Source organism: Scyliorhinus canicula, chromosome 2 (genome assembly GCF_902713615.1).
Source record: "Scyliorhinus canicula chromosome 2, sScyCan1.1, whole genome shotgun sequence".
Taxonomy (NCBI): Eukaryota; Metazoa; Chordata; class Chondrichthyes; order Carcharhiniformes; family Scyliorhinidae; genus Scyliorhinus; species Scyliorhinus canicula.
Genome location: NC_052147.1, coordinates 18,587,394 through 18,602,909, shown reverse-complemented (window position 1 = coordinate 18,602,909; position 15,516 = coordinate 18,587,394). Strand labels below are relative to the sequence as shown.

Genomic DNA, 15,516 nt, shown 5'->3' with positions numbered 1-15,516 from the left:
TCTTTTTTTGTTTTGTTTTATATATTTGTAGAAACTTTTACTATCTGTTTTTATATTCTGAGCAAGTTTACACTCATAATCTATCTTACTCTTCTTTATAGCTTTTTTAGTAGCTTTCTGTTGCCCCTAAAGATTTCCCAGTCCTCTAGTCTCCCACTAATCTTTGCCACTTTGTATGCTTTTTCCTTGAGTTGGATGATCAGCCATGATCATAATGAATGGTGGAGCAGGCACGAAGGGCTGAATGGCCTCATCGTGCTCCTATTTACTATGTTTCTGTGACCTGGTGAGAGTGGGGATGACATAGTAGAGATTTGGCAACCTTACCTCCAGCATGTGTAATCAAAACTTCTGGTGATATAAAGATGATCAGTTGACAGTCAAGGTTCACGTTCTGGATGGAATCTTTAATCATCAGTATGGATGTTATCCAGGGTGATGTCAGACACTTTAGTTAGTCTTTCTCTTTCAGAGGCTGACTTGTCACATATTCCCAGCATTTAATTGTTTTGTTCTGATTGTTAGCATTTGCATTGGGATGCATTCTGTGAAAGAGGGCCTGTTGGCAAGGAATATTGGATCTATGGTTTGATGTTGAGATACTGATTTGTGTCACACCCGAACTATCTTGTTATTACCTGCCCACATGCACCTCCCTGCACAGAGAGAGTGAGAGACAAGAGGTTTAATTATGAGCTTGCCGTGGAGCTTCTACTGCTCAGTGGCTGGATGTAGAGGAATAGTGGGACTATTGGCTGCACTGGCTCTCAACGTGCAAACACAGATTGAGATATGGGAGGGGAGGAAATTATGGAAATATTTAGCAATCCAGCCTAACAAAAATCACTCACTGAATAATATGGGGGTGAGGGGGGAACGATTGGTTCGAACCCTCCCGCCCCCCCCCCCCCCCCCCCCCCCCCCATACACTAACCCCAGAAGTAGAGTCAACATGGAGATGACATACTCCACATCATCTCTTCCCACAACCATAATGCAATGCAGTGCAGCGGGGAGGAAGTCCTACCTTCTGGAACTGCCAGCCAATCCGATTGGTCGATAGCTCCATCAGTTCAGACTGCGTCAATGGCAGCTGCCGGGACTGCAAGAAAAGGCAGCCCCTGGATTCTTGGAGCAAACCAGTCTACAGAAGGGGTATATGGACTCGTAACGTTAACATAGAACATAGAACGATACAGCGCAGTACAGGCCCTTCGGCCCTCGATGTTGCACCGACATGGAAAAAAACTAAAGGCCATCTAACCTACAGTATGCCCTTATCATCCATATGCTTATCCAATAAACTTTTAAATGCCCTCAATGTTGGCGAGTTCACTACTGTTGCAGGAAGGGCATTCCACGGCCTCACCACTCTTTGCGTAAAAAACCCACCTCTGACCTCTGTCCTATATCTATTACCCCTCAATTTAAGGCTATGTCCCCTCGTGCTAGCCACCTCCATCCGCGGGAGAAGGCTCTCGCTGTCCACCCTATCTAACCCTCTGATCATTTTGTATGCCTCTATTAAGTCACCTCTTAACCTTCTTCTCTCTAACGAAAACAACCTCAAGTCCATCAGCCTTTCCTCATAAGATTTTCCCTCCATACCAGGCAACATCCTGGTAAATCTCCTTTGCACCCGTTCCAAAGCTTCCACGTCCTTCCTATAATGAGGCGACCAGAACTGTACGCAATACTCCAAATGTGGCCGTACTAGAGTTTTGTACAACTGCAACATGACCTCATGGCTCCGGAACTCAATCCCTCTACCAATAAAGGCCAACACACCATAGGCCTTCTTCACAACCCTATCAACCTGGGTGGCAACTTTCAGGGATCTATGTACATGGACACCGAGATCCCTCTGCTCATCCACACTACCAGGAATTTTACCATTAGCCAAATATTCCGCATTCCTGTTATTCTTTCCAAAGTGGATCACCTCACACTTCTCCACATTAAACTCCATTTGCCACCTCTCAGCCCAGCTCTGCAGCTTATCTATGTCCCTCTGTAACCTGCAACATCCTTCCGCACTGTCTACAACTCCACCGACTTTAGTGTCGTCTGCAAATTTACTCACCCATCCTTCTGCGCCCTCCTCTAGGTCATTTATAAAAATGACAAACAGCAACGGCCCCAGAACAGATCCTTGTGGTACGCCACTCGTAACTGAACTCCATTCTGAACATTTCCCATCAACTACCACTCTCTGTCTTCTTTCAACCAGCCAATTTCTGATCCACATCTCTAAATCACCCTCAATCCCCAGCCTCCGTAGTTTCTGCAATAGCCGACCGTGGGGAACCTTATCAAACGCTTTACTGAAATCCATATACACCACATCAACTGCTCTACCCTCGTCTACCTGTTCAGTCACCTTCTCAAAGAACTCGATAAGGTTTGTGAGGCATGACCTACCCTTCACAAAACCATGCTGACTATCCCTAATCATATTATTCCTATCTAGATGATTATAAATCGTATCTTTTATAATCCTCTCCAAGACTTTACCCACCACAGACGTTAGGCTCACCGGCCTATAGTTACCGGGGTTATCTATACTCCCCTTCTTGAACAAAGGGACCACATTTGCTATCCTCCAGTCCTCTGGCACTATTCCTGCAGCCAATGATGACCTAAAAATCAAAGCCAAAGGCTCAGCAATCTCTTCCCAGAGAATCCTAGGATAAATCCCATCCGGCCCCGGGGACTTATCTATTTTCATCTTGTCCAGAATTGCCAACACTTCTTCCCTACGCACCTCAATGCCATCTATTCTAATAGCCTGGGTCTCAGCATTCTCCTCCACAATATTATCTTTTTCTTGAGTGAATACTGACGAAAAGTATTCATTTAGTATCTCGCTTATCTCCTCAGCCTCCACACACAACTTCCCACCACTGTCCTTGACTGGCCCTACTCTTACCCTAGTCATTCTTTTATTCCTGACATACCTATAGAAAGCTTTTGGGTTTTCCTTGATCCTACCTGCCAAAAACTTCTCATGTCCCCTCCTTGCTCGTCTCAGCTCTCTCTTTAGATCCTTCCTCGCTTCCTTGTAACTATCAAGCGCCCCAACTGAAACTTCACGCCTCATCTTCACATAGGCCTCCTCCTTCCTCTTAACAAGAGATTCCACTTCTTTGGTAAACCACGGTTCCCTCGCTCGACCCCTTCCTCCCTGCCTGACTGGTACGTACTTATCAAGAACATGCAATAGCTGTTCCTTGAACAAGCTCCACATATCCAGTGTGCCCAACCCTTGCAGCCTACTTCTCCAACCTACACATCCTAAGTCATGTCTAATGGCATCATAATTGCCCTTCCCCCAGCTATAACTCTTGCCCTGTGGGGTATACTTATCCCTTTCCATCACTAACGTAAAGGTCACCGAATTGTGGACACTGTTTCCAAAGTGCTCACCTACCTCCAGATCTAACACCTGGCCTGGTTCATTACCCAAAACCAAATCCAATGTGGCCTCGCCTCTTGTTGGCCTGTCAGCATATTGTGTCAGGAAACCCTCCTGCACACATTGTACAAAGAACGACCCATCTAATGTACTCGAACTATATCTTTTCCAGTCAATATTTGGAAAGTTAAAGTCTCCCATAACAACTACCCTGTTACTTTCGCTCTTTTCCAGAATCATCTTCGCCATCCTTTCCTCTACATCCCTAGAACTATTAGGTGGCCTATAGAAAACTCCCAACAGGGTGACCTCTCCTTTCCTGTTTCTAACCTCAGCCCATACTACCTCGGAAGAAGAGTCCCCATCTAGCATCCTTTCCGCCACCGTAATACTGTCCTTGACTAGCAGCGCCACACCTCCCCCTTTTTTGCCCCTTCTCTGAGCTTACTAAAACACCTAAACCCCGGAACCTGCAACAACCATTCCTGTCCCTGCTCTATCCATGTCTCTGAAATGGCCACAACATCGAAGTCCCAGGTACCAACCCATGCTGCCAGTTCCCCTACCTTATTTCGTATACTCCTGGCATTGAAGTAGACACACTTCAAACCACCTACCTGAACACTGGCACCCTCCTGCGAAGTCAAATCTGTGCTCCTGACCTCTATACTCTCAATCTCCCGTACCCCAAAACTACAACCCAGATTCCCATGCCCCTGCTGAATTAGTTTAAACCCCCCCCAAAGAGCACTAACAAATCTCCCCCCCCAGGATATTAACTCTCTTTCTCTCACAGATGCTGCTAGATCTGCTGAGATTACCCAGCATTTTCTGTTTTTATTTCATATTTCCAGCATCTACAGTATTTTGCTTTTATTAATCGGGGTCAATTGGCATGGTAACAAGGCTAATTGACATTTGATTACTTATTTGAATGTGGTGGGTAGGTTGCCTATTTTGGGGGATATGTTTGGGTGGGCGGGTATGTGATGGAGTGGGCACCTGTCCTATTTGACCTGCTCCCCTCTCAAATACAGCCCCACTTTTCCATCATAATTTCCAAATCACCACCACCAATTGTAACCCTGTTCTCTGCAACATCCAAACAGGCCTCTCTGGCATCTGTCACTGGATAGTGACTGGGAGCAGAAACATTTGCTGATTTTGTTCCTCCCCATCTTCTTTTTTAAAAAATAAATTTAGATTACCCAATTATTTTTTCCAATTAAGGGGCAATTTAGCGTGGCCAATCCACCTACTCTGCACATTTTTGGGTTGTGGGGGCGAAACCCACGCAGACACGGGGAGAATGTGCAAACTCCACACGGACAGTACCCAGAGCCGGGATCGAACCTGGGACCTCAGCGCCATGAGGCGGTTGTGCTAACCACTAGGCCACCGTGCTGCCCTCCTCCCCATCTTCTTAGCTCAACAAACTAACAGCAACAACACATTTCTATAACACCTTTGACAGGGCAAAATGTCCAAAGGTGTTCCATAGGATAGCTATCAAGATTTGACTCTGAGCTACATAAGAAAATATCAGGTTAAAAGCTTGGTCAAAGAGTTGGGTTTTAAGGGGAATCTGAAAGGAAGCGACATAAATATGTGAAGAGGTTTAGGAAAGGAATTCTAAAGCTTAGGGTTCAGGAAGCTCGAGTCATGGCCACTAATGGTGGGGATAAAAATTGGGGTTGTTCAAGTGACCAGGCTTGGTCGGGGGTAGTGATCTCAGAGGATTGTAGATCAGGTGGAGTTTCAATGTTATTAATCTGGATTTGAGATGTGGATGAAAAATTGAAAAATCAAGGTGTTGATAGGCCGGGCGCAAACACTGGTCAGCAATCACAGGGGTATTGGGTGAGTGGGACCTGCTGTGATACAAGCAGCGGAGTTTTGGATGAGCTCAAGTTAATGGAGAATGGCAGAGAGGAAGGACACATTTTAGCACCTTTAATGCTATTCCATCTATCTTTGCTTAGGCTGAGTATCAGTCCTGTGACCTCCCTGCCTTGTGGTGTAGGACTGCATTGGTAACACACTATGAACCATTGAGAGCCTAGAGGGAGATAAACATAGGAATTAGGAGGACAAGTGGGCATTTCAGCCCTTTGAGCCTGCTCCGCCATTCAATCAGATCATGACTGATCTCTTCCTGGTCTCAAATCCACCTTCCCAACTGTCGCCCATATCCCTTTAACCTGTTTTAAATCAAAAATATAACTATCTCTTTCTTGAAACCATTTAATGATTCCGATTCCCTCACGCTATGGGGCAGTGAGTTCTACAAATTCACCGCCCTCGGCAAGAAGTAGTTCCTTCTCATCCCAGTTCTAAATCTACTGCCTTTCAATCTATATCCGTGGCCTCTCATTCTAGATTGCCCCACAAGGGAAATAAAGAAATTATCTAACAAATGAAAGGGGGTTGAAGATACATTCTATTCCACATTTTGCTGGCAGGAAAGTGGCTGTTGTTTTGTAGGGCTCACTGTCACTGACTGAATCATCATACTTGCATTTGCTATTCTTTTTTTTATTCCCTCAGATTCCCAAGCAGTTTTTGGAAGTTGCGGAGGTGACACTTCGAGAATTTTTTAACGCAATCTATTCCGGGAAAGACTCGGACCCTTCCTGGAAGAAAAGCATTTATAAGGTGATCTGTAAACTGGACAGCGAGGTCCCCGAGGCATTTAATTCTCAGGGGAGCCTCCAAGATGCCCTGTACAATTAGGATTATGGGCTGCACCAGCCTCTGGCGCTGAAAGAGCGAGAGGGGCAACAATCTGCAGCACTTGAACATTCTGATACTGGCCGACAATTGGAACCTTCAGAATTGAGATCAATAGATTTTTCTTAAGGGTACCAGCAGTGTGAGTTAAGGCAGGTGTAGGAGTTGAGGTGCATGTCAGCCATGATCAAATTGAATGGTGAAGCAGATTCAAGGGGATGAATGGCCTGCTGCTATTGCTATGTTCAAAGGTACAATAGTGGGTTCCATTGCCTCTCACCCACTGCGTCATTTAAGCTTTTTGCATGTTGAAGATTACATCAATCGGAATTCCTCTTCTTACATGGGATGAGAATTCCTGGTTGTGGAAAGAATAATTTAGTGGTCTCATTCAGGTCAGACATTATAGATATGAACCTGCCGCAGTTGATAATGATTAACATTGGCAACCTCTTTGCTAAAGAAAATGCAATCCTTTTGTTGGAGGGTGCTGTGCCCTCAAGAATTGGTGTACGGTACCACAAAATGGAAGGACATCAACTCAAACCCCATCCCACTGCTTTCCAAATCGGAGCCCTGCTGAGTGAGATTGGAGGAGTTGGAGGGGGGCAAGAAATTCAACATGAATATCATCATCAACCAAAGGGGGTGCTCCAGAAGTCTTGAAGCAGGTTGCCTATTCACCAAACTCTGTGGTTCAGAAACTGGGGGCCAAGCAGGGGCTCTCCAGACACAAAGGGAGGAAATCCAAGATTACATGCCTTTTCAGCAGTGGCTCGGCAAGAGGTCTTATGACTCAATAGGTAGTGCACCTCCCCCCCCCCCCCCCCCCCACCTCCGAGTCAGAAGCTCTTGGTTCAAGTCACACTCCAGAACTTGATGACCATGGAAGAAGCGTTCATGATTCAGTTAAACAGGAGGATAATTAGCCTGCTAAATCTTCCGACATTTCTCCCCAAAGGGAAATTAAATAGTGTGTGAAGATATAAAACAAGTGAGAGGGTAGAGAGCTATGCTCAGCAATATTAATAGTTTTAAAAAGAAGTGATGTTGTAAAAATATAGCAAAGTAAGACTCGGAGGACAAACTTTCCCAATAGGGATGGAACGATCACAGCTGAGTTCGATAATAAACCCCTGGCTCCCACTGTACCGCTCTTATCTGCAACTTGATGGCATGTTATAGAGCTGGTTAAACAAAAGGGGTGAACATGTTCTTGACCAACTTCTTACAAAGAAGTCTGCATTATCGATGTCAGGAAATAGCATGCATCATGCATGGGATTTTCTGATTGCACTGGCTGTAATCATGTTGGCTGCACTGGGTGTTGGAGAATGTAATCAGAGGTGTTCAGCTACATACTGTCTCATCAAACTCCCTGATGGAACATTGCACTTTGGACCGCTTTTGACATTTACTTATTGATTTCTGTTGTTATTGCTGGGCAGTAAGATTCATTACTTAAATTGATTAGATGCAGATAGTTTGTGGCACATGATCAACCACTTCTGGCTGTCGCTCATTTGATGGCACATGAGAGGTCAAAAGGTAGAGGCATCATCATTTTTTGCTTGTTTACTTTTTCTGTTAAAATGTCTCAGCTGCGTTTTCGTTACATAATGAAGATTTTCTGTATGCATTTTGTGTAGCAAAATTTAAAACTCATGCTTTATTCTATAGAATTTTATAGCACAGAAACAGGCCACTCAGCTCACCGTTCCTGTTTTAATTTCTTCACAATTGATGGCCATATCTTCACCACCAAGGTCCTACAGGGGCAGCATGGTGACACAGTGGGTAGCACTGCTGCATCACAGCACCAGGGACCCAGGTTCAATTCCAGCCTTGGGACACTGTCCTTGTGGAGTTTGCACATTCTCCCCGTGTCTCCGGGTGCTCCGGTTTCTTCCCACAGTCGAAAGATGTGTGGGTTAGGTGGATTGGCCATGCTAAATTGCCCCTTAGTGACCAGGGATGTGCAGGTTAGGTTATCAGGTGATGGGGATAGAGTAGAGTGTTCATTCGAAAGATCGGTGCAGACTCAAAGGGACAAAATGCCTCCTCCTGCACTGTACAGATACTATGATTCTCTACTTTTCTCTCCTTAAAACTTAACTCTTTGACCACGCTTTTGGTCACCTGCACTAACATCTTCTGTGGCATGGCGTTGTTTGACAAGGCTCCTATGAGGCACCTTGGGATGGTTTACGATGTTAAAGGCGCTGTATAAGTACAAATGATCATTGTTGTGTTTATGTTCCACACAAACTAAAGGAAGCTCCATTCATCTCAGCAAATAAACCTATCCATCTATATCTTTCTTCTTTATGTATCTAGCTTTCTATTCAATTTATCCTATTATTCCTCTCAACTACTCTAAGGTAACAAGTTCTACATAGTCACCACTTAAGAAGTTTCACCTGAATTCCTTATTGGATTTATTATTTACCTTATAAACACATAACATTTTCACTTGAAGAAGGAAAAGGAGATCTCATTTGTCCTCTCTGACCACCCCATCCCCAACCTCACAAAGTTTACTTGGAGTATTTGCAAATGTGTTGTTTGTGACCTGCCCACCATCTGCAAATTGCATGGTATCTCCTCGGTGAAATGATTGGAGCATGCAACCCAGAGAGGCCCACCTTGTAGGCTGGCTGCACACTCAACAGGAGGATACTATGTGCTCCTGCTGGATTTCAACTATTTAAGAGTTATCCATCTGAAAGTGACTGTGTATTGGATAACAGAATGCTGTTGCAGATTTATGTTTGTGGAATATTGAGCAAGGAATATGGATCACCAGGCCAGGGACAGGAGCCATTAGAGAATAGGACAGAAGAAGAGTTACCAAGTTTCCATGGGGAACCAGGTGGCCCTTGGCAGACCATCCGAAGGGAATGAGAGCAGGTAACAAAGGAGGTCAAAGCCTGGTGTCTGACCTCGAGGACCAGTGCCAAACGAAGTTTAATGACCTCCCATTCATAGTCAAGATCAGTGAATGCATCTTGATCAAACCATCTGGTCTCATGTTACACATTGCACCAGACCCCCATTACTAACACTCACTAACGCTCAAGGCTCACACCTAATATTCACATACTACATCACACCCGCACACACGTCCACCAATGATGCCACCCTCACACCTACGTCTTGCTGCCTCCACATAATTATTCAGCTATGGCAGTTCCATCACCCAAACACAGAGCCACCCAATCTTTAACATTCTATCCTTCAAGGACAAGGTTGCCAATAACAGCAAGGCATTGCTCCATCCATTGAGCCTGAGAAGATGGTGCTGCAAATTATAAGTCCGGTTGTGACAAAGTGTATGACACCTGACATTACTGAGGCCATCGAGGGTGATGGTAAGTTACTGTTTAAACCTCTTCTTGACTTCCTCCTTACCATCATTCTGATCTCTGGCAGCAGATGGTATTTTTTTCAATTCAGGGGCAATCTAGCATGGCCAATCCACCTAACCTGCAAATCTTTGGGTTGTGGGAGCGAAACACAGGCAGACACGGGGAGAATATGCAATCTCTGCATAGACAGTGACCTGGGATCGGGATCGAATCCGGGTTCTCAGTGCCATAGGCAGCAGTGCTAACCATTGGGCCACCGTGCTGCCCTGCAACCATCATCGTAAACATTAATTTATTTTGCCACATGCGCACGTGACTGCAATGTGTACTATCCAAGTGTAAAGCAACAGCGCGCTGAGGCTCCTTTGATTTAAAAATAAATAAATTTAAGAGTACCCAATTCATGTTTTCCAATTGAGGGGCAATTTAGCCTGGCCAATCCACCTACCCTGCACATCTTTGGGTAATGGGGGCGAAACCCACACATACAGGGGGAGAATGTGCAAACTCCACACAGAGAGTGACCCAGAGCCGGGATCGAACCTGGACCTCGGCGTCGTAAGGCAGCGATGCTAACCACTGCGTCACCGTGCTGCCCCTTCAGGCTCCTTTGACAGCACCTTTTAACGTGCCTAGAAAATCAAGGAAAACAACCACCTACCAGTCCCATCAAACTTGGAAACCTATTGACATTCCTTTAGTTGCTGGATCAAAAAAACTGGAGTGACCTTCCTAATAGCACTGTGATTGTACCTCCAACACAAGGACTGCAGTGGTTCAAAGGTGGCTTACCACCACCTTCTCAAGGGCAATTATGGATGGGCAATAAATGCTGGCCTCGCCAGCGATGCCCACAGCCCATGAAAGAAAAAAACTTTAGATTCAAGTTGGATGCAACTCCTTACAGATTTCTTCGACATATTTATTCTTTTGGTTTGCAAACTACTGTTGCTTTTCTCGTGAGCTGACGGTTGTGGGAGAGCTGCACCTTGAAATTGAGTGAGCGCGTAATAATTTCATGATTTACATCTCATACTAGGAACAGTTCACAAATTCCTGAAATAAAAGTCAGGGAAGGTCAGAATCAAGGAATTACAATATTCTAGGAAGTCATAAATATTTGACTTTGATTATTTGTACCTGGCTAGTCACTGAGGTTTATTTTTTCTATATACACACAGCACCAAGTTAACCCCCCTCTCCAAAATGCTTGTGTTTTTTTACATGGTTATTTTGTATTTTTAAACATGCCTTGAGTGAATTTACCTTTTTGCAGCTAGTAAGTCAATGTACAGATGAATTTAGAGTACCAAGCAAAATAAAGTGAATTTAACCAAACTCATTATCTTTTTGTCCTTGCTTACTGTTGGGGGATATTATTTTTGTTGATTATTTATCTGAAAGAGGAATGGTGAGCCAATTGCTTTGATTTTATCTGAAAGAGGTGTACATAATTTGATGACTATGTTTGATGTCAGTGATGAAGATAGGCACACCGTTTCAGATATGATAGAAGCATAAGAAATCTTCCCCTTTATTTTTCCAATAATATACTGCAACCCATCACCTCTAGAAATGACCACTGCATCAGTGAGCCATTTCTGAGTTCCACTGGTTATCACAGTTGTGCCTTTGTGACTGCTTATTGAGTGTTGAATGGTTTGTAGGCGTTAGGGTCCTGCTGCAATGGAATTGTTCCAATCTTTTTTCAAAACAAAAAATCTCCATATTCTCTCAATAGAATCGGCCAACTAACCAGAAGTCAGTCTGACTGTCTAACTCACCAATAACCAATGAGATTTGAAAACGTTACCAGAGACAAATAAGATTGATCTGTTCATCAGAAACTAATCAAATTTCTCAATTTACCAGTGACTAATAGGATTGGCCAACTCACCAAAAAAAACAGAAATCAAATTTGGATGTCAGCTGTGGCTCAGTTGGTCAGAAGGATGTGAGTTTGAATCCCACTCCAGGACTTGAGCATGACAATCTAGGCTGGCACTCCAGTGCGATATTGAGGGAGCACTGCCCTGTCAGAGGTGCTGTCTTTCAGATGGGATGTTCCTGTCGGGTAGACATAAAAGAAGCATAATGTCCTGGCCAATATTTGTATCTCCGTCAACATCAGAAAAACTTATCTTGTCATTATTGTATTTTTATTAGCGGAATCAACAAATTGGCTGCCACATTTCCTATATGAAGTGACTACACTTTTTATAAAAAAGTACTTCATGGCTGGAAAGCATTTTGAAATGTCCAGTAGGGTGGGAAAGGTTGCTACATAAATGCAAGCCTTTACTTTTTCATTTCAAAGTTGGGATCTTCTCATTTGTAACTCACATCACACCGGATAGATCAACGAGTCTTTACAAAGATTGCAGAAATATTCAGCAAAATCATCTTGACCCACGTTCTCTTTTTAATAAATAATGACTGCACAAATCAAGGTGTGTATTCATCTAGATTTCAGCACACAGTATTTGTTTTAGCTCCCAATATAGCTTGTGTTAAAGAAAGCACAATAGGTGTATACTTCTCTGTCACCCAAGAATGGAATAGGCAAATTCTAGTGAAATATCCATGTTCTCATTCCCCTATCAACACTTGCAGGATGTTGTGGTTGAGTAATTCTTTCACCTTTACTTTCTGGGTTCAGTGTAGCATGGGCAAGCCTGCTCGTTTCAGATTTTCTACAGCAGGTTGGATAAAATTTCTACACCACCCCCAAAACTGTGCCTTGACTCCAGTTTCAAACCAACACTTCTATTGTACCTATCAGAATTTAAAGTCCACGCAGTATTCAGACTTGTAACCTCACTTAGGATTTACAGTGTGTGCTAAACTTTAATATGCACACACTAGAAAGTCAGTTACTGGTTAAACGGGAAAGTTCCTCAAGGGCCAATGTATTCCCAGCTTGGGTCACTGTTTGTGCAGAGTCTGCACGTTCTCCCCGTGTCTGCATGGCTTTCCTCCGGGTGCTCCAATTTCCTCCCACAAGTCCTGAAAGATGTGCTCGTTAGGTGAATTGGACATTCTGAATTCTCCCTCAGTGTACCCGAACAGGCGCCGGAGTGTGGCGACTAGGGGAATTTCATAGTAACTTCATTGCATTGTTAATGTAAGCCTACTTGTGACACTCATAAAGATTATTATTATCTATCAAGAACTATAACTTCTGTGAAGAGTAACTGTAATACTTTTGTTTACATATTATTGCACAATCTGGGGAATTACTCGATCTGTACATGAAGAAAGAACTTAATTTATATAGCATCATTCATATACTCGGGGCATCCCAAGGTGCTTTACAGCCAATATTACTTTCCAAAGCATGGTCTCTGTTGCCATGCTAGGAAACATGATCATTTTGTGTGCAGCAGGATCCCACAGACAGTAACAAGATAAATGATCAATTACACTACTTTAGTGGCATTGGGTAAGATGTTAAGTGTTAATCAGGGCATGAGGGATAACTCCCCTACTCTCTTTCAAATACTGCCATTTCATCATGCCCTTACATTCACTTCAGAGGGCAAACAATGCCTTATTCACAAAGCAATGCAGCAATGGTTATGTGTTCCAAATCTTGGAATCAGTTTTGAACTGACAACAGTTGACTGGAGGGCTACTATGGAATCAGGGCGGACGTCTTGGCATAAAACACATTTGCAATCTGCTTTTTGAGGAGTATCTGCACTCTTCTGGTTTTAAATGTTTGGAATGATAGCAAAATGTATTGAATATCTTTTTTGCAATCTTAACGTGAATGGATTTGGTTTTTATCTCTTGGGGTGCAGCAATCTTGCATACCCTGCTTACAAAATCAAATTAGCCTTAGTTCTCTGGTGTTATCTTGTTGGCTCCAGATGTAAATTATTTCTGTAATAGATGATAAAAATCTGAATCCAACAATACAGTAAGGGAGCACATTATTACGCAGTATATCAGCAAGGCAGCATATGACACTCCCAAGCAATTTCCTCCTCTCCTGATTTGGATAAGTATGAAAAGGAAAAGGTGAATTTGTAGAGCAAGGTTAAGGATGCCCAGGATAGTCTGGGTAGAAATAACTGGAGACAAGTAAGCAAAAAAAATGCATCTTTTAAAAGAGAACCCAGAGGTCAAAGTGGAAACCTCAACAAATGATTAATTTACATAATACTGGAGTTGAAGAGTTTGACGAGGAAAAAATACTAATTTGTTGGTGATTTTGTTACAAAAGTACGATTATAATGGCTTCATCATAACAATGCAGAGTGGAAATAAAGTTGAAGGGGGAGATGGTCATGGTTGTTGTCATTCTAATGATATAAATCAATTCACCTTGAAGAGGAAGACGTCTCTATTCTTCAGTCTATTAATTTTACTGATGCCGAGGGTAAATCTAAATGTAATTATTTAGTTCAAAAATAAAGTACATAATTTACCCTCAACTAAACCACATTACTAATTCACTTGAGAAAAACAATTATGAAAATTCCAGCTTCAGTTCCTTTGTTACAAATGAGTCAAAAGCACAACGAAGAGGAGTCATATTGAAACATTAACAGAAGGGACATATCAAAACATTAACTCAGTCTCTCTCTGTGCACAAAAGCTACCAAACCTGCTGAGCCTTTCCAGCATTTTCTGTTTCTATTTCAGATTTACAGACTCTGCCGTATTTTGCTTTTGTTACTCGATAGATAAGAGTGGTGCCAGGTGAGTGCAGTTCCACCCAGCTTCACAATGGTGGAGGTGTTGGAGGGGGGTGTTTGAATAATCATGTGAAAGGCGGCTGAAAGGTCAAGGAGGGTTTACTTGCCTTTGTTATTTGTGGCTTTGATAAGAGACCTCTTGGTAGGGTGGAACCTAATGGGCGATCTTTTAACCTGGAGTTCGGAGAAAGATGGGCATGAATTTGGCAAGTGAAAACATTTTCAAGAACTTTGGAGAGAAAATGGAAGATGGAGGGGTGCTGATAGTAGATATGAAGGAGAGAAGTGTCATAATATCCACTCATGTATCTCATGCGATGCAGACAGGCAGTGATTGACACACAGGATAACCAATGAACACACAACAACCAATCACCAGACAGGACACCACCACTATAAAGCCCACAGGGCATTAAGGCTCTCCCTCTCTCACAGGACACGGCCAGGCAGATAGTTGCAGTGCACAGGCCAATGAACATCATCACCATGTGATAGAGAGCTAGTCTGGTCAAGCCAGTAGGAGGTTATCAGTTAGGTTAATAAAGTGTAAACCCGCAGGAGATTATGTACAGCAATCAACAGGTTCAATAAAACAGTGTTGGACCATCTCCTGTGTCGGAAGCCTATTTCTCGTTTTACTGCATCCAGTTGCAGTCGATGTTAGACCAACATAGATAACACATCAAGAAGGACAACACCTCAGGAGAGAGAACCATTAACACTGTCAGCTAACGTGGGATCCAAGAAGGGAAGTTGGGTAGTCAGTAGTTTGGCACAGGAGAGCAGGAAATGTGTCTCATGGACAAGATGAGCTCAGAGGGCATGAGAGGAGATAGGAAAGAAATAGGAGAAAAAAAACAACAGACCAAGGTGAGAAATTTAAAAGTATGCAGGAAAATTATGTAAAGTTAATTAATATCATTGCTTAAAAATCAGCAATAAATGTTTGCTAAACCAACCACGTGATTCTGTTGTGAAGTAGCTATAATAGTAATCTTTATTGTCACAAGTAGGTCTACATTAACACTGCAATGAAGCCACTGTGAAAGGCCCCTAGTTGCCACATTCCGGCACCTGTCTGGGTACACAGAGGGAGAATTCAGAATGTTCAAATCACCTAACGGCACGTATTTTGGGACTTGCGGGAGGAAACCGGTGCACCAGGAATGACTGGTCCTGAAATCGCTGTGCCATCAGTCATTTTCAGAGTGAGAATTTTTAACGAGCTGCATGCCAAAACCTAGTAAATAGGGTGGCTATTTAACTCCAAGCCAGAAGCTCATCCAAAATTAGACCTCTT

The 15,516-nt window shown here is 43.3% G+C and overlaps 1 protein-coding gene across 2 annotated transcripts in view; it reads left to right on the top strand.

The window, feature by feature from the left end:
• LOC119951298 (prospero homeobox protein 1-like) overlaps positions 1 to 9,993 on the top strand; it is a 75,005-nt gene extending 65,012 nt beyond the window's left edge. For both annotated transcript variants that reach the window (XM_038774377.1, XM_038774387.1), the window contains one exon: positions 5,963 to 9,993. In XM_038774377.1, the coding sequence (XP_038630305.1) occupies positions 5,963 to 6,148 (186 nt within the window). In that variant the 3' untranslated portion in view covers positions 6,149 to 9,993. The remainder of the gene's footprint in view (positions 1 to 5,962) is intronic.
• The last annotated feature ends 5,523 nt before the right edge of the window (positions 9,994 to 15,516 follow it).